The 19,038-nt window shown below is 45.3% G+C and overlaps 1 protein-coding gene and 1 long non-coding RNA gene across 2 annotated transcripts; one reads left to right on the forward strand and one right to left on the reverse strand.

The window, feature by feature from the left end:
- Nucleotides 1-966: 966 nt before the first annotated feature.
- Nucleotides 967-8,621, reverse strand: LOC115170556 (CCN family member 1). The gene is made up of 5 exons (XM_029726809.1): nucleotides 8,367-8,621; nucleotides 7,130-7,343; nucleotides 6,108-6,524; nucleotides 5,556-5,734; nucleotides 967-3,431 (listed from the first exon to the last, which is right to left on the reverse strand). The coding sequence occupies exons 1-5, from the start codon at nucleotides 8,415-8,417 to the stop codon at nucleotides 3,126-3,128; spliced, it is 1,167 nt and encodes a 388-aa protein (XP_029582669.1). The 5' UTR covers nucleotides 8,418-8,621; the 3' UTR covers nucleotides 967-3,125.
- A 2,491-nt stretch (nucleotides 8,622-11,112) lies between these two features.
- Nucleotides 11,113-11,823, forward strand: LOC115170578 (uncharacterized). Its single transcript, XR_003871057.1, has 2 exons — nucleotides 11,113-11,260; nucleotides 11,606-11,823. It is a non-coding gene; the product is annotated as an uncharacterized LOC115170578 (long non-coding RNA).
- Nucleotides 11,824-19,038: the final 7,215 nt, after the last annotated feature.

Consider the following 19,038-nt stretch of genomic DNA (forward strand, 5'->3'; position numbering starts at 1 on the left):
AAATTCATGTGTACGGGCTTGTAAAAGGAGGGACCATCACGGCTTATTTGGAAGAACCATAGTGTCTGCTAGTGCATGACTGACCTCAGTGATCATGGCTCTATTAATGGGAGCGGGGCAACTGCGGCATCCTTCCATTGGGTAACCGCATATCTGCCTAATGATACAATTACTTATACAGGAATCAAATAAAACCTATTAATGCTAATTGGCCACATCTGTAGTTTGAACCATATGTTCCCAGATATCTTTAGTGAAACAGGGTTGTGACTAAAGGGAGTTCATTACAGAAGTCATTGGACGAAGGCGTCTTCTGTAAGGGAGTTTTGGTTAGTGGCTTGACTGAACATTAACACGCATTGCTTGCGGTATGGTTTTGGAAGCACAAGGACCTTTCATATCAGTGAATTTATTTTCTAGAACACAGGTTTAATGTATACACATTTTTAATAGGGTTAGTGTTCCCACAAGACCATATCTTCATGTTAGTGTTTGTTTACGGGCAACTGACGGAGGTGAGCAACTGCGGATTTTCTATCTAGCTTGCCCCGAACATGTGGAAGAGTAGCTTGTCAGAGACACCTGTCTAGATCTGTGAAAATGGTATAGAATCTTATTTGAATTATTTCTCGCTGATGAAAGATGAGGTCCTTATTTTCCGAAAGCTGTATCGCAAACAGACGTTTCTTAACGGTGAAACTCCACGTCGGGTTTGTAATTCACATGACCCAGTCGTGGGCGACGCTGAGAACTGTAGGGAGAAGGCCGACAGAGTTCGGGAGCTAGGAGTGCAGGCGTGACTTGTAGCGGTTTAGGATTTTTTTTAATACAGCTAACCCTTAACCTAAATCTCCCAACCTGCTACATTAATTATTCTAACCTGCTACGAAATTCACTTCCGGTTGTAGCTGTACTCAGAACTGAAAGGGTGCACTTGTTCATTAGGTAATACATCAACATCCAGGGTGTTTGTGAAACACACTTTATTCCGAATGCAGCATGAACTCAATTAGCCTGTAAATCAAAGTTAGGACAAAACAACCAGATATGCTTTTATACAAGTTTTCAATAAAGCGCAGAGATTTCAAATGGCAGTGTGTGCTGTGCCCACATCACAGAACCCAGACTTGCTCAGTGCTAGCTATACATGGACTGGTTAATTGTTTTTAAGTTATAACTCAAATGGATTGGTCTGTACACAGCAAACAAGGATGCATCTGTACATGGCTGCTCTATAGTGTCCAGTTATAAAACCAAAGACTTCTCAAATCACAATCTACATAGGTAAGAGTGATGGCAGTGTCTAACCAATCAGAACATCCATTTTTATTTTACAAAGTCAATCATGAAAGCCTGTCCCAACCTAGAAGTTGTACAAAAAGTTGAATCATAGAAAAATACAACACTCATGGACTACAATGTAATATGGTCTTCAATATTTGAATCCTCTAATACTTTTCATGGAGTCAGAGGGAAAAGCATGTGAATTACATATTTTAGTCTGAGATATACCACTCAGATTCAATTCATGCACCTTAGCCTTGTTCATGACTATCAACCATTCCTAATGGGGAAGAATTTGGCATTTTAGTCATTCTAAAGAGGTCCATGTCTCACCAATACAGAATCTTAACCTCCAACTTCAGACAATTTATGCTAATCTCTTCGAGGTGCTATAACAGACTACTGACATGTCTATGCAAAGGAGGCCATTTGTTACCGCTGTAGTGATGACCCCTTTGTAGTGTCCTCATGTCCGCTTCAGTCTCTAATGAGCATGATATCGTCGACATGTCAACCTTCAATGGCAGAGAGCGGATTCAGACGCCTCAAACATAAAGCAACATGAGTAAGAGTTTTGTGGAGTATTGTGGATCAGTTGCTAGATTACAGGCCAGATTGAGTCTAAAACGGTCCCGCCCGCTAGTTACAAATTACATGTTTACTTCATATGTAGGCATTTTTATTTTTAAACAAACCAGAGGGTGGCTGAGGTTCATTCTACCCCTCAGTCAGGATTGTAATTTGCTTCAAATCAGCAACACGACTTCTCAATGCCAGAATCCGAGGCTTGTTCCGCTGGCGCTAGGTTAAATGTCCTCACTGTTTCAGGGCTGAGGAATAGAGGAGTAAGAATGGAGACAGGTCATTAGACGTTGGACCAATCACACACACCAAGCCTCAGCCAACAGGTTCTGCACCAGTCTGTCTCTAACATCTCTCCTTGGGGAGTTGTCTTCATCCACTATTGCTCAGGTAATGTGGCTGTTTGATTACAGTGAACATTGGTGTGACCAGGGGTCAAGTCCCAGACCTCATGGAACACCCCTCTCTCTGCTGACAGATCTCAGCTGTTTTGTCTCAGGGCCCTCCGGTCATGCCGCTCCAAACGTAGCAGCATCGCTTCTCTCATTGGCAACCACTGTGTCATAGTCTCTGTCGTAACAATAAATATCATTACAAATACAAAATGTCCCTTCCAGAGCATTCTGTGGAGTTTCCATATTCTGTCCCACAAAAACATTGTCTTTTAGTGTCTTCATTTGGTTACGCAAATAGCAGGTATTGGAAATCTACTGGAGAAGTCACTGTTTCCATGCGAGTCTGATTCTCCTTCCACTCAAACCAGACCTGCTTGCCATTGACAGGCCTACTCTATGCTGGCAGTCATCATGAAATGTAACACCTTACCATCTCACGTCCACAAGTCCACTGGGTGTGTGTGCAGCAGCTGGGTTGGAGTCTGCATTGGGCGTGTCCCACCGTTATTGTCCCCACAGTGCGGGTTCAGTCCCAGAGTACAGGAGTGCATGGGGAGTGACAAAATGGTGGCTGGACAAATCCATATTTGTCTATTTACACACTTTGATTCCGGTTGATGAACCACAATGGACCGGGTGTCTACTCTAAGGCCAGCACTAGTCACTCATCTCTGTCCAGAATGCAGATCAATCTAATTCCTTCACCCTGGTCTCCCAAAACATTCTCCAGGAGGGTGGTGGGGGAACTTTGCATCTGGCTAGTGTCTACTCAAAGATACTCTTAGGACTACTACTCTATCAGGGGCTAGGCAGGGGGGGGGGGGGTAAAGTGATGGGGAACGAGTGAGGGATTTGAGGGGGACGCTAGTCTGTGAACTTGTGTGTGTCTCCGTAGAGCCACTGCTGGGGCGGGAGGGCAACCTCGTTCAGATGACTACACTTATCACTGCACTTGCAGGACTGCACGAACATGACGGAGTGGTCGAAGCGCTCTCCCTCAGGGCAGGCAAAGGTCACGGAGGCGGTGCGTGTGCGGCGGGGCGAGCAGCAGCGGCCGTCCACACACACGCCGCAGTAGTTGGGCCGGTAGAGACGCGTGCTGCGGCAGCCAGCATAGGACAGACGCAGGGGCTCTGGGGCCTTGTGGGTACGGGAGCACTTCCTCCCTTTCTGTGGAGAAGAGAAAGAGTCTGGGTTAGTCACTGTACAATCCCAGTAAACCACAACTGCAGTTATGCTGGCACAGGTAGAGAGAATCTGAGGAAAGGTCAAAAACAACAAGACCAGGGCTAGAGAGGGGCATGGTATGGGTGGGTGGGCATGGTATGGGTGGGTGGGCATCCAACACCAACATGAGGTGGCATAGTGTCACATTAACGCCCCAACAACTCAAAACACAGGGAGAACATTAAGACAGGTGCCTGACAACCAGACTCATCAGTGAATCACTGCTCTGGTGAGATGTGGAGAGCGTTTTCAATGGTGTTACATGAAACGAGAGAAAGCGAGGGAATGGGAGAATAGAGAGCGCTTTGCGTCATACACAAGGGCCTATTAACACAACACACAGAGACCCGGGCAGAGTAGGAGAGGCTGGTAGCATGGTGGATGTGGCTACATGTTAGCCCCCACAGAACTCAAGGATAAGAGTCTCCACATTCCACTGTCACAACTATTTGGTGCATTGTACTGGTGGTCTTTAGGTCTACTAATGATGCTTTTTCCATTCACAGTTCAGTTGAACTTGTTCCACAGCAACAGTACTGTGAATAGAGTGGTCTCAGACCCACACTGGGGGAGCTTGCCAGAGGGAGGGGCACTTAATACCATGATATTAATATGGATGTGGGCACACCCCTGTCCACACAGTCGCTTAAGGTTTAGTCTGTGATGCAGGCATTGACCAAAATACATGTACCTACAATGTATGAAGACAGGGGGACTATTAAATGGTTGCCACACCAAAATGGTGACCGCTGCAATCCCTTCCTTAAAGGCAGGCTGAACTTCCTGAATTAGCCCCAGTTTCAATTCTTCTCATTAGGAAATGCGACTGAGAATGAGATGTGTCATGGAGGAGTGCTTTGATGTGGGTGTCTCGTGTGTGTGTGTGTGTGTGTAAGAATGTGGGAAGCGTTTGTACTTTCACTCTGCCAAAAACAGTACACAGTCACACACTCTTCTAGCACAAGGGTTCCCAACCTTTTTCACATAAAAAATTCAAAGTATTTTTGACTTGATTGTTTATTGATTTAGCCTATATTAAATACGACCAGCTTGATTTGGTTTAACATGAAGAACTTAGGAAAATGTTATTTGAAGCTAATTTCCTGCAATTCTCCATAGTTTAACAAGACTTTTTGATGATACCGGTAATCAGAAATAAATTCTAGACCCGTTTTCCCCTGTTATTCCGCTACCAAATGTGTTTTATGATATTTATGAACTCAATTGAATTATACATATTCTCTTTTAAACAAAGAGAATTGATCAATTGATAGCGACAGTCACACATTGTATAAGATTACTTCTCAAGCACAGTCCAATTTCTTTGAGTCCTCGACTTTAGAAGGTCGTAGCTCCGCTTCTGATTGTCATAGAGCCAAACCAAATATATTCCCATGTGCATCAGTCGAGTGTTCCTCTGGCATTTTACCACTTGTTTCTAGCCTAAAGTGTCACCGATGTATGCGTCATCTCAAATCAAGGACTAGGTTGGGAACCCCTGTTCTAGATAACGTGAAACAGTTTAACCAGGTCTTGTCTGGAAGTAGACTAGCTAGCAAGCCAGCCAACTTCTTCCGCTGATTAGCTTCAGCTGGCCAGTGAACAACCGTGGCAAAGTTGGTTTGATAGCATATCTGTGTGGCTAGTTGGGGACTGTCAATAAATGACACAATGTAAATGGGACAATATTTTCATGTTGCCCCGTAGTGGTATTGAATGTCAAACCAAATTTACCTTGGGGCATTACGATCAGGATGTATGCAGCTGGTTTCTGAATTGATGATTACTTAGGTGCTGTGGGCAGGATTGAAATAAACCCAACCCAAAAAACCTGTCATGGTACCCTTCATTCTGTGACATACCATTTTTTCCTAATTATCTCACAAATCTCAGTTTGGGACGAGACTGACTTTATGATCCAAATTATCCTATTTACACTTTGTAGTCAATTTTGACACTAATATAGATGCCACATAGGCCGTTTACTACAAGATAAGTTGTTTATTGCCTCTTTATGGTTTCTAGACCCTTCACACACACACACACACACACACACATACACACTACCTTGACAGGGATGGACATGGAGCTGCAGGGCCGGATGTTGCACAGACGAGTCTCCTTCACTAGCTTACACTGGGCGTTGTCATTGGTGACACGAGAGGACACGGCCATCCCACAGCTGCGTGAGCATTGGGACCATCTTGTGGTCTGGACCACACACTGCCCTCCAAACTGCCTCCATGCTGGATGGAAGGAGAGAGTGGGGGAGAGAGGACCAGAGGGAGAGGCAGAGAGAGATGTAAGCACACTGGCCTCATTCACAGAACAGGCAACACTGACGCATAGAGGAGGGTGATTACAGAGAAGGAAAAGCTGGACGACAGAGGTATATGCTGTGAGAGAGTGGTGTGTGTGCCTCTGGTGCACAAGTAGTCAGTGGAAAACATGGCACACTCAAACACTGACACACACACACATGCAGGGAGATGCAGGGGAAAGGCTAGGAGTGCACAGTGGGTCTGTTTGTGAGGCGGGGGATAAAACACAAACATGGCGTTTTACTGCGAGGAGGAAACAGATGGCGCTCTAGGGCGACATCACGGCGCCCTCTCTTACCCGCCAGGTGCTTGTGCCCGCGCAGCTTGTCCCACGTCTTCTCTACCTCCACCAGCTCGTTTCCCATGGTATCCTTGGGTTTGTAGTGGTACGGCTTGGGGTATGGTTTGTAGGGGTAGGCAGGGTAGGGCATGAAGGGGAAAGGCGGGTAGGCTGGAGGCAGTGGGTGCCCGTGTACTGGGGGTACAACGGATGAGCCCTTGTGGCAGTCGATACTGAGGCAGCACTGCCCAGGCACCTTGACCAGGCGCGGGGCAGGGCAGGAGGGTGATGCCAGGGGCACGTGGCTGGGGCACAGGGGCACGCAGCCCACCGCCCCGTCAATGCACGTACACTGGTGCTTGCAGCCAGCCCGGAAATTCTCCCCGTTCTGGTAGATCCGTCCGTTGTATTCGCAGGAGCGACCCTCAAGCTTCGCTGTTAGGGGAGACAGATAAAAAAAGGAAAGACAATGATGTCTGTATGTAGAAGGCTCTGAGGTATCACTACCTATGGCCATGCCTTTGGTTGTATTGCTTAAAACACAATGAGTTCAAGTTGGGTGAGGTAATGAACAAAGTGGAGGAGAGGGACAACAGAGACAAAGGAATAGAGAGAGAGAATGGGCACATCAACAAGGTCCAGAACTAATTGTGTATTAGAAGTAGGAAGTGAAATGACAGTAGAGGAGGTAGACACTCTATCCCCAGTTTAATGAAGGAGCCTCTATTCTTAGTCCAGAGAGGAATTTTGACTTGTTTACGATGTCGTTCCGCTTCAGTCCCTCTGCGGGACTTCCATACAACACCCCCAAATACCCTCCTTTATATAGAAACCACCCCCCCCTGTGCGCAATACATTCTGCCCCCTGCTCTCAGCAGTGTGGCTCAGGAAGGTGCTCGCTCTTCTAAACATGGCACCAGTTTCAAACCCCAGATCCATATCAAAGACAACCAACATTCACTTTTCATTGAACCCATACAACCCCAGACTAAACCCAACCCTCATGAACCCTGACAACCCCGTTTGTATTGTGTACATACCCCTGCAGATGCCATGAGTGTGGCTCACGTCATTGCCATAGTTACACTCCAGCCCCTTGTGGTGGTCACAGGGGTGTGAGTCGTGGCAGTCCTGGTTGAGCTGGGCAGCACACACCTTACAGCAGCCACAGCCGTCAGGTACAGAGCTGACCCCCGGGGGACAGGAGGGGGGGCCACCCGGGCACTCACACATCACAGGGCAGCCAGCACTCACCTACAGGGGGCAGGACGGAGGGAATGGTGCAATACAGAGACTTGAAAAAAGGATTTCAATGAGGGCAGTTCATAGCCTAAACAATAATAGAACGAGAAACTGTTTGTTTCAAGTGGAGTCAGGCTGCAGAGCACAGAAGATCTTCAAAGTGTGTTTGGCTTAAATATTCACTAAATACCCAGTAGCGCCAACCCCCTGGGACACTTTCCCACCCTCTGTTGCTGTCGCCTTCCTCTTGGCAGGGATGAAAGAGAAATTCAATGTGACCCCCTCCCTGAGTCCCAATACCACAGCCCCCCATAACCCTGATAAAAAGGCTTTGGGTCTGCCTGTCTACAGTTGGATAAGACTATCCAAAGTATTCCTCTCCTGCCATGCCATCCTGGGCCAAAGGGATTGAGCGGTGGGGTCTAAATTGTTTCCACACAGCGGGTTCCATCTATTTCCAGACCTGAATGTGTCACTTTTCATCTCAGTTTGGGAGCCCTAATTGGGTCCTTGTGTGCCACTGGGGTTTAAAGGGCAGTAGTGGTCCAGTATTCCAATGATATTCAGGAACCCAGGTAAAACATGAGCACTTGAGTCAGGTTATCATCATCTGTCATGTCATGCAGAGAGTCAGATAACTACACCGTTCCTTTCTGTCTCTCTCTTAGTGTATAGAAGACACTGTGGTCAACTTCACTTTCATTACAGAGTACAGTACCCTACTTTTGTTTTATGGAAACAGATTTTAGTAGTGGGGTGGCACCATCTGGCCATAAATGTTCACTGTCAAGGTAAAACGACAGCATTTACTCAACTGTAACATCAAATTCATAGTGCCTTCACATTAACGCAATATTCAGAGACCCGAAGGTATTTACGCTGAAGACAGAGGACCAGTACGATTGTCGGTGGTGCAGTCTGTTGACTACCCGCCACTGTGCTGACAGGAGACCGACCCGACACGTGAACTTCTATTTACAATGTTTACACAAGCTTGGCTGAAGCCAAAATAGTACAAAAACATTGCACACTTACCAAGGCAATAGTCGTCATTGGAAACAGAACAAGCAATATTAACGTCCTCATGTTGTCAAATGACAATTTAATGAAAAAAATAAAGAAAATATAACTTCTGCCAGAAGAAGATAATTGTTGTTTTAGTCCACGAACAAAACTTCACAACGGAAACTGTCAAACAAGGCGCAGTAATTCCAAAGTTAATGTGTAGTGTTCTTCCTAGAATATCAACACCTGCACATTTTAATCGATTCATTTTTGCAGCTCGGTTATATATTGTCCCCGTGCTTTTTGTTGCAGCTCCGCCTACCACAGTCGGTCTAGCCAATTAAGAGGCGGGCATGAGGCCAGGGTATTCCAAAGGGGAGGAGGGGTTTGAGGCGTGGCCAACTATGAATGCGTTCATTCATAAAAAATCTGAATTACTACATTCCAAAGAGGACCTGGCTTTTGGTGTTTATTTATTTATGTTTGAATTAAAATAATATTATTGATGCTTTTAAGTTGTTTTCACACGCATACCTCTGTCCAGCTGCTGTTTTGTGAAAGGCAAGATAAATATACTCAGCTGGCTAGTGTGTGCTACATTAATACTGGAACAGCCATAGAAAACAGTTAGGAATTTGGTCCCCTTCTTTATAAAAACACTTGACGAGGAGAGCGAGATGGATAAAGTATACATATAGATGGGCGTGTAGACGTTTCAGTGGAATAATCTCTGATATACCAAAATATTGCAAGTCTACGAAGGTGATGGTGGAAATGATAGCGATAATTCCCCTTTCAATCCATCACTCTCTCCTCCTTCCATATCCTGTCTGTCGTCAACATCCATCTTACCTTCCTCATAGATTCCCATGGTGCCCCTCTACGTGGCCTTCATTCGTCACTCTCCCTTTCTCTCACAGACATTTATTTAAGGAGGGAGTGTGCTAAAGGTCCAGTGGTGGTGAGTGCAGACCAAAGCAGAGCGGAACGGAGGTGAGAACAGTTGGGCTAATCCAGGGCTCGCTCCCATGGACACGGACACAGGAAGCTCTCGGTTTACCTGAGCTGGTACATACTTTGACCACATAGTGTGCCCTGTTACACACTGATACTGTGTTAGAGGTAGACACACATACCACAATCCACTGACACACTGTTAAACTGTACAGCATATCATGCAAACATACAGTACCAGTCAAAAGTTTGGACACACCTACTCATTCAAGAATTTTACTTTGTTTTTACTATTTTCTACATTGTAGAATAATAGTGAAGACATGAAAATTATGAAATAACACATATGGAATCATGCAGTAACCAAAAAAGTGTTACATTTTATATTTGAGATTCTTCAAAGTATCCACCATTTGCCTTGATGACAGCTTTGCACACTATTGGCATTCTCTCAACCAGCTTCATGAGATGGTCACCTGGAATGCATTTCAATTAACAGGTGTGCCTTGTTAAAAGTTAATTTGTGGAATTTCTTTCCTTAATGTGTTTGAGCCAATCAGTTGTGTTGTGAAAAGGTAGGGGTGGTATACAGACCAAGTCCATATTATGGCAAGAACAGCTCAAATAAGCAAAGAGAAACGACAGTCCATCATTACTTTAAGACATGAAGGTCAGTCAATCTGGAAAATGTCAAGAACTTTGAAAGTTTCTCCAAGGGCATTCACAAAAACCCTCAAGCGCTATGATGAAACTGGCTCTCATGAGGACCTCTACAAGGAAAGGAAGACCAGAGTTGCCTCTGTTGTAACGGATAAGTTCATTAGAGTTAACTGCACCTCAGATTCCAGCCCAAATAAATGGTTCACAGAGTATAAGTAACAGACACATCTCAACATCAACTGTTCAGAGGAGACTGCGTGAATCAGGCCTTCATGATCAAATTGCTGCAAAGAAACCACTACTAAAGGACACCAATAATAAGAAGAGACTTGCTTGGGCCAAGAAACACAAGCAATGGACATTAGACTGGTGGAAATCTGTCCTTTGGTCTGATAAGTCCAAATTTGAGATTTTTGGTTCCAACCGCCGTGTCTTTGTGAGACGCAGACTAGGTGAACGGATGATCTCCGCATGTGTGGTTCCCACTGTGAAGCATGGAGGAGGAGGTGTGATGGTGTGGGAGTGCTTTGCTGGTGACACTGTCAGTGATTTATTTAGAATTCAAGGCACACTTAACCAGCATGACTTCCACAGCATTCTGCAGCGATATGCCATCCCATCTGGTTTGTGCTTAGTGGGACTATCATTTGTTTTTCAACAGGACAATGACCCAAACACACCTCCAGGTTGTGTAAGGGCTATTTAACCAAGAAGGAGAGTGATGGAGTGCTGCACCAGATGACCTGGCCTCCACAATCACCCAACCTCAGCCTAATTGAGATGGTTTGGGAGCAGTTCTACCGCAGAGTGAAGGAAAAGCAGGCAACAAGTGCTCAGCATATGTGGGAACTCCTTCAAGACTGTTGGAAAAGCATTCCTCATGAAGCTGGTTGAGAGAATGCCAAGAGTGTGCAAAGCTGTCATCAAGGCAAAGGGTGGCTACTTTAAAGAATATAAATATATTTTGATTTGTTTAACACTTTTTTGGTTACTACATGATTCCATATGTTATTTCATAGTTTTATGTCTTCACTATTATTCTACAATGGAGAAAATAGTCAAAATAAAGAAAAATCCTTTAATGAGTAGGTGTGTACAAACTTGTAACTGGCACTGTACACTGACACGAACTGTGACGACAAAGTGTGCCGCATTACACGCTGTTTTACTGAGTAAGACACGCAGACTGTACACACACACTCCTTTATCCTCGTCCCACTCAATCCATCTCTGTCTCTTCCTGACTGTGTAATGAGGTGATGTAATTGGTCAAGGTAAGAAGATCTCTCCCAGCGAGCGAAAATGGAGGGGTAAGTAATAGATGGACACACTCACAGCCATGTTGTTGTTTTCATATTTCCTCAAAGCTTAGGCTACCATGACTCATCAAAGGACTTGTCCTTTCCACTGTAGTCTGAACTGGTCCCACCCAACGCATATATACACATATATAACACCAACCGAAAACACACACGCACAGACACTCAAAATTCACACACACACACACTTCTATCTCTCTCTCTCTCTCGCTCTAATGAGATGGATATTCACGCCGACATCGCAAGTATTCAATGACCTTTCTGCTGACCTTTGCATTCTATGTTGACAGCAAACGTCAACTGGTAATAGCTAAAGTGACACTGGTTTGTTTTCAGATCTTTGACTACTTCAGTGGAAATCCCTCCCTGTTCATGATCAAATGGAATTCACGGCAGTAAGCGGGAAGGTAAAGGGGGAGTGGAAGGAGCGGAAAAAAGGGTGGGCGGTGGCAGCTGAGGAAGAGATCAAACATTATACTTTCATAAACAAGTCTGTGGAAATCAGTGGAGGCTGCTGAGGTAAGGACGGCTTATAATAATGTCTGGAACGGAGCGAATGGAATGGAAAGGGAAAGGGGGGTACCTAGTCAGTTGTCCAACTGAATGTATTCAACTGAAATGTGTCTTCCGCATTTAACCCAACCCCTCTGAATCAGAGAGGTGACGGCATCAAACTACGTGTTTAAAGTATTTGATACCATTTAACTCATCCTCCCCAATTAAGGTGCCACAGACCTTCTGTGGTGGAAATATAAAAAGAGAGGGAGAGACATGGAGAGACTGAGAACAGAGAGAGAGTGAAGAAGGGGGGATAGTTCTGTGAGATCACTGAAAAGAAAGACGAGGTCTGCCATTTCATGACTGGCAGTTCAGACATAATTCCTCCATTACCAACTTTTATTCCAAAACAACAGAACAAGTTGGTACCATGAGAAAGATAAAAAAGAGATGGTCAGCTGGAAGGAAGACATGGGGTATGTAAGAGGGATAGATAGTGTGTTTAAACCACAAGAGGTTGATGGTACCTTAATTGACCATATTGTTGTCATGTGCTGCTACCATGCTGTGTTGTCATTTACATTTACATTTAAGTGTCGCTGCCTTGCTATGTTGTTGTCTTAGGTCTCTCTTTATGTAGTGTTGTCTATCTTGTTGTGATGTGTGTTTTGTCCTATATTTTAATTTTATATTTGCATTTTTAATCCCAGCCCCCACCCCGTAGGAGGCCTTTTGCCTTTTGGTAGGCCTTCATTGTAAATAAGATTTTTTTCTTAACTGACTTGCCTACCGTAATTTCCGGACTATTGAGCGCACCTGAATATAAGCCACACCCACTGAATAATTTTTATTTATTTATTTTGAACATAAATAAGCCGCACATGTCTATAAGCCGCAGGTGCCTACCGGTACATTGAAACAAATTAACTTTACACAGGCTTTAACGAAACACGGCTTGTAACAAAAATAAATAGGCTTTAACAAAAATTAAATAGGCTTTAACGAAACACGGCTTGTAACAAAAAATAAAAAATTAGCAGTAAGCTTTAGTTGTCTTTTTGCACTGAGTGAATTCCTCACGCTGCTGTTTCCAACATCTTATCATCGACTCATTAACCCGTTCGGCAATTTCATTGGTCTAATGAAAGCTTCATGCCACCCAAAAACTGAGCACGTCACAGAATGTGTTTTCTTGTAGAAAAAAATTTAGAAAGCGGGAAAAATCCATATATTAGCCACGTCATTGTTTAAGCCGCGAGGTTCAAAGCTGGAAAAAAAGTTGCGGCTTATAGTCCGGAAATTACGGTGGTTAAATATATACAAAAAATAAAAACAATTGGGGAGGACCGGCTTGTGGTAATTGTTGGAGAGGAATTGGTGGAATGGTATCAAACACATAACCATATGCCATTCCATTTGCTCCATTCCAGCCATTATTATGAGCCGTCCTCCCCTCAGCAGCCTCCACTGGTTTACACATGCCAGGCGAAGGGGGAGGATTAGAAGAGAAGGGGGACAGGTGTGGAATGTTTGTTAAAGTCAGGAGGGAGCTCTTGCTTGGCACACCTGTTGAGGTGCATTCTGTTACACAAACACACACATACATTTTTGTGCACTACAACTGTATGTATATGGCCTGTGATTGCTCAAATCACATCAGCATTGGGTGTGTGTCTCAATGCTGGCACATGGGAAGGGGCAGGGTGACTGGGAGCGAGAGAAATAACACAGCCTGTTCCAAAACAAGTGAAGAGAGAGAGGTTATGGGAGAGGGAGGGAGAAAAGAGGAAAGAGAGAGAGAGGAATTTAAGTCCCACAGTTATTTTTAAACCTAGAACAGGAACTCTTCTGTTGACTTCCACACTGGTAGAAGAGTAGAGCAGCACGGAGGAGACGGAGAGGGCAGAAACACACACACACACACGTGTGCAGGTCCACAAGGGACGTGTGCACGCCTCTACTGCTACACAATATCAGGTTTAGCTCCCTCCATGCATTTACATCCTTATGCAGGGACACTTTACTACACTACAGTAGGTGTGCATGCACATATTCACACTCGCTCTTAAACACATGCGCACATTAGCATTATACTGTACCTGTAAATACAGTTGTGGCCAAAAGTTTTGAGAATGACACAAATATTAATTTTCACAAAGTCTGCTGCCTCAGTTGGTATGATGGCAATTTGCATATACTCCAGAATGTTATGAAGAGTGATCAGATGAATTGCAATTAATTGCAAAGTCCCTCTTTGCCATGCAAATGAACTGAATCCCCCCCCCAAAAAAAATTCCACTGCATTTCAGCCCTGCCACAAAAGGACCAGCTGACATGTCAGTGATTCTCTCGTTAACACAGGTGTGAGTGTTGACGAGGACAAGGCTGGAGATCACTCTGTCATGCTGATTGAGTTCGAATAACAGACTGGAAACTTCAAAAGGAGGGTGGTGCTTGGAATCATTGTTCTTCCTCTGTCAAACATGGTTACCTGCAAGGAAACACGTGCCGTCATCATTGCTTTGCACAAAAAGGGCTTCACAGGCAAGGATATTGCTGCCAGTAAGATTGCACCTAAATCAACCATTTATCTTATCATCAAGAACTTCAAGGAGAGTGGTTCAATTGTTGTGAAGAAGGCTTCAGGGCGCCCAAGAAAGTCCAGCAAGCGCCAGGACCGTCTCCTAAAGTAGATTCAGCTGCAGGATCGGGGAACCACAAGTACAGAGCTTGCTCAGGAATGGCAGCAGGCAGGTGTGAGTGCATCTGCATGCACAGTGAGGCGAAGACTTTTGGAGGATGGCCTGGTGTCAAGAAGGGCAGCAAAGAAGCCACTTCTCTCCAGGAAAAACATCAGGGACAGACTGATATTCTGCAAAAGGTACAGGGATTGGACTGCTGAGGACTGGGGTAAAGTCATTTTCTCTGATGAATCCCCTTTCCGATTGTTTGAGGCATCCGGAAAAAAGCTTGTCCGGAGAAGACAAGGTGAGCGCTACCATCAGTCCTGTGTCATGCCAACAGTAAAGCATCCTGAGACCATTCATGTGTGGGGTTGCTTCTCAGCCAAGGGAGTGGGCTCACTCACAATTTTGCCTAAAAACACAGCCATGAATAAAGAATGGTACCAACACATCCCCCGAGAGCAATTTCTCCCAACCATCCAGGGACAATTTGGTGACGAACAACGCCTTTGATGGAGCACCTTGCCATAAGGCAAAAGTGATAACTAAGTGCCTCGGGGAACAAAACATCGATATTTTGGGTCCATAGCCAGGAAACTCCCCAGACCTTAATCCCATTGAGAACTTGTGGTCAATCCTCAAGAGGCGGGTGGACAAACAAAACCCCACAAATTCTGACAAAGTCCAAGCATTGATTATGCAAGAATGGGCTGCCATCAGTCAGGATGTGGCCCAGAAGTTAATTGACAGCATGCCAGGGCAGATTGCAGTCTTGCAGTCTTGAAAAAGAAGGGTCAACACTGCAAATATTGACTCTTTGCATCAACTTCATGTAATTGTCAATACAAGCCTTTGACACTTATGAAATGCTTGTAATTATACTTCAGTATTCCATAGTAACATCTGACAAAAATATCTAAAGACATTGAAGCAGCAAACTTTGGAAATTAATATTTGTGTCATTCTCAAAACTTTTGGCCACGACTGTATGCTTTCCTATATATCAACAGTCTGTGTACACTTTCACTCTTCACACGAAACATAGACCAAGTAGTCATTAATTTCAATCAAACAAAGTCCTTTTCAAATAGCTATGCATTTGAAATCAAACAATCTCCTAATTGACAATAATGTAAGATGTATAGAGGGAAAATAAAGAGCAGACAGAGGTCTAAATTAGAGAGCTTGCGTCTGGACACAGCGAGAAAGGCTCAGAGTCTGTATACAGCACAGATGACAGAGCAGAAACAGTGAAAATGAAGACTGAGAAAAAGCGGACTTGGACTTTGGTTTCTGTTTCACTTTAATTAAAATAAGTACAAGGCCATTTACTGTACTTGCCCTGTTGGGAACAATTTAATCTAACAACAGCCATTTTCCTGTGCCATGTACTATATGTGTCACCAGGCCATTATGAGTAAGGACTTTGGGGTTTGACGAGGACGAAGCTTGGACAAAACCCAGATAGCACCCTGTGAACAAAAGTATACACTTTCTCATTCATTATTCCTTTGTTTGGGGTGACATAAAATCTCAGCCTCATCAATGGTTGTACTGGGCCCACTGTCCTGTCTGTCCTGTGGAGTGAATGGGCAAGGAGGGAGAAGGAATGAGAGGAAACAAGCTAGACCAGTTAGCAGTCAAAAAAATAGGTTGCTGCTACATGTGACACGGGGCCTTATAACAGCTACGTCAATGGTTAGCATTAGCCTAGCGCTCGGGTCAGCTTGGTGATGAGTAAGGTCAGGGGTGGCACGCACTGTGGGCTCAAGGAACGTAACAAGGTCAAACGGCATCGGTAACTGGGTCACCTGTGCCTGTTGATCAGTCGTAATGAAGCTTACTGACTCTGCCCAACCCCCTGCCACCCAGCCTTGGTCACACCCTCTCTTTTGGCCCACTACCCCCCCCCCCCCCCCACACCCCACCTCACCTCACCTCTAAGATGTCACAGAAAGCACCCTTGTTCTCGACCTCGCCCCCTGTCTTCTGGGACCCCTCAAAAATCCCAGATATCCCTGCAATTTCCGGTGCAATGTTTGTTGGCGGCTAATGGGAGGGGCGGGTGGACAAAAAAAAAAAAAAAGAGCCTGACTCACAAACATTTTGGGCTGCGTTTGAGGGTAAACACATAAACGGCAGGCTGTGCGAGGCGGGCAGTGAGGAGGACTGAGACGCCGGTGTTCTGGCCCTGACACGCAGCTCCCACCACAGGCTGCACACAGAGCACAGCACTGTTCAGGCCCCAACCGACACCTCAAAAACAACATGGGCCTCCTCTCTGATTAGGGGAGGGGGCCCTCTGCGGGGGATATCTGGACACGGTCTATAGACGGACAAGGCAGGGCACACCATTACTGAAACGCTGAGGTTGGTTCACTTGTTGATGTTAATCCTGAGAAACAACAATGCCCTGGATCTTTCAAACTATACATGCTAAATTTAATGCAATTGAAATGTGACAGGGCAGCATATCCTTAGAAACTATTCATGTGATTATTTGTAAAGGATGTACAGTATAATAGGCAAGAGCAACATACATTATACCTGGATAAGACTTGTTAAGGATGTGTAGGCGTAATGAGCTATATGCAAATACATTATATAACCTTACATAAGCTAAGTGTCAGTCAGAATATGCCGAAGTAACAAGACAGAAAACCACATACAGCATAAACACAAATGTGCCTCTTGAGTTGAGAGACCCCTTTCCTTTGCTGGACAATATCACTTCCTCCTGAAGGGCAGAGAGTGGAGGAGGGGTACAGGCAAGGGATGGAAGGGGGCGTGTGGGGAGGTGCATGGCGAGGGTGGCGGGGAGTTTTCGGGAAGCAGCAGGGGTACATGGAGGAGGGAGCAAGACTGATAGATAGGCGGGAGGAAGTGGGGACATCTGTCTCTCCTGTGGTTAGCTGCTGGATGTGAATACCCCTCTCTGTGTCCAGCCATCCTCTCTCCTAACCCACTCTGCTGCTGTTTACTTCTGTTGGGGGAAATGGCCTCCTCCTCTCTATCTCCAATCCCCAGACTTTATAACCACTGGCACAGTCCACCCTCTCCCTCTGTCTCTGGGGTGAAGGACGGGACATATCTGTCATTGGCTTGGTCCTCTCCTTTACAGTCCAGCCTCCTTCTTCTCCTCTTCCTCTTCACCTTCTGCTTCTCTTTCACTCCTCCCTCTCCAGTCACAAGATTATCTCGCATTTTAAGAGGAGACACTGCTCTGCCCCATCTTGCCCTGCCTTTGATATGGGTCCTTAGGGGTGGGGAAAGCTGAGAAAAAGGCCGTCCGCCCTGCTGTCTGCTTTCAGCACTGACTATGAATGAGAGTGTATCTATGAGAGGTCCAGTTGGTGGTTCTAATACAGTGAGCCCATGTGCACTCATGAGTCTCTTGGGCTGTGTTTGTGTCTCGGAGTCTGTGTTTATGTGAACGTCCTTCTCTGACACTACGTCATTGTGAGTCAGTTGATGTGGGAGTGTGTTGATGTGGGTGCCTGACAGTAAATCTTGGAGGGTGTGTGTTCCTGAAACCTTGCCGGCGTGTGTATTCGCAGGCAGCACCGCTCTGGATCTGCGGAATATGGAGCGGAGACGTCGGTGGGGTGGCAGGCTGGCCGACAGCCCCGACGGTCCGATGCTGCGGAACAAGGGTGGGGGGCAGAGGGTGATAGAGGGTCTCATCTCTTCACCCGTCTTCTGGAGCATTACATCTTCTCCTCTCTCCTCCTCCCCCTCTTTGAGGTGCCTGCAGAAGTCATCAGATCTGTCCCCACGTTCAAACTGCCAGTGTCGGGAAGGCTGGGACATTCTACCTTGTTACAGGTGGAGGTAGATGGGAGACTGTGTTTAATGGTATTGGATGGGGTAAAACATTTCACTTGGTAAGATGATCATCTCTGGTTGATATGGTCTGGGAAGACCTCTTGTTTGACTTTTCCTAAATGTACTACGTTTTTAAAAAATCCTGAAGTCACTTCACCAATGTCCGGATAGGTCATAAACATCTCGTTCATCAAGGTACCCTATAAGTAGACAGTGGATACAAATGTACAGAATTAACACAGAGCACATGAGGTTGGTGGCACCTTAATTAGGGAGGACGGGCTCATGGTAATGGTTGGAGGGGAATCAGTGGAATGGTATCAAATACATCAAACGCATGGTTTCCATTTGCTCCGTTCCAGCCATTATTATGAGCCGTCCTCCCCTCAGCAGCCTCCACTAACACAGAGTTATTCAGAGTTAAGTCATCAAAGCTATGGTATTGCACTACATCCAGAGAAAACAGTCCATGTCCAAGAAGTCACTGTGACATAATACAGCAGTGGTGAAACAGAGGAGGCTGGTGGGAGGAGCTATAGGAGGACAGGCTTGTTGTAATGGCTGGAATGGAATAAATGGGACGTATCAAACACATCAAACATATGGAAACCACAGGTATGACTCCGTTCCATTAATTCCATTCCATCCATTACAATGAGCCTGTCCTCCAATAGCTCCTCCCACCAGCCTCCACTGCTGTGAAAAGACAGAATAATAAACACAGAGAGGAAAGGACAGTCAAAGAGAAAACATTGAGTGCAA

This window comes from Salmo trutta, chromosome 32 (genome assembly GCF_901001165.1).
Source record: "Salmo trutta chromosome 32, fSalTru1.1, whole genome shotgun sequence".
NCBI lineage: Eukaryota > Metazoa > Chordata > Actinopteri > Salmoniformes > Salmonidae > Salmo > Salmo trutta.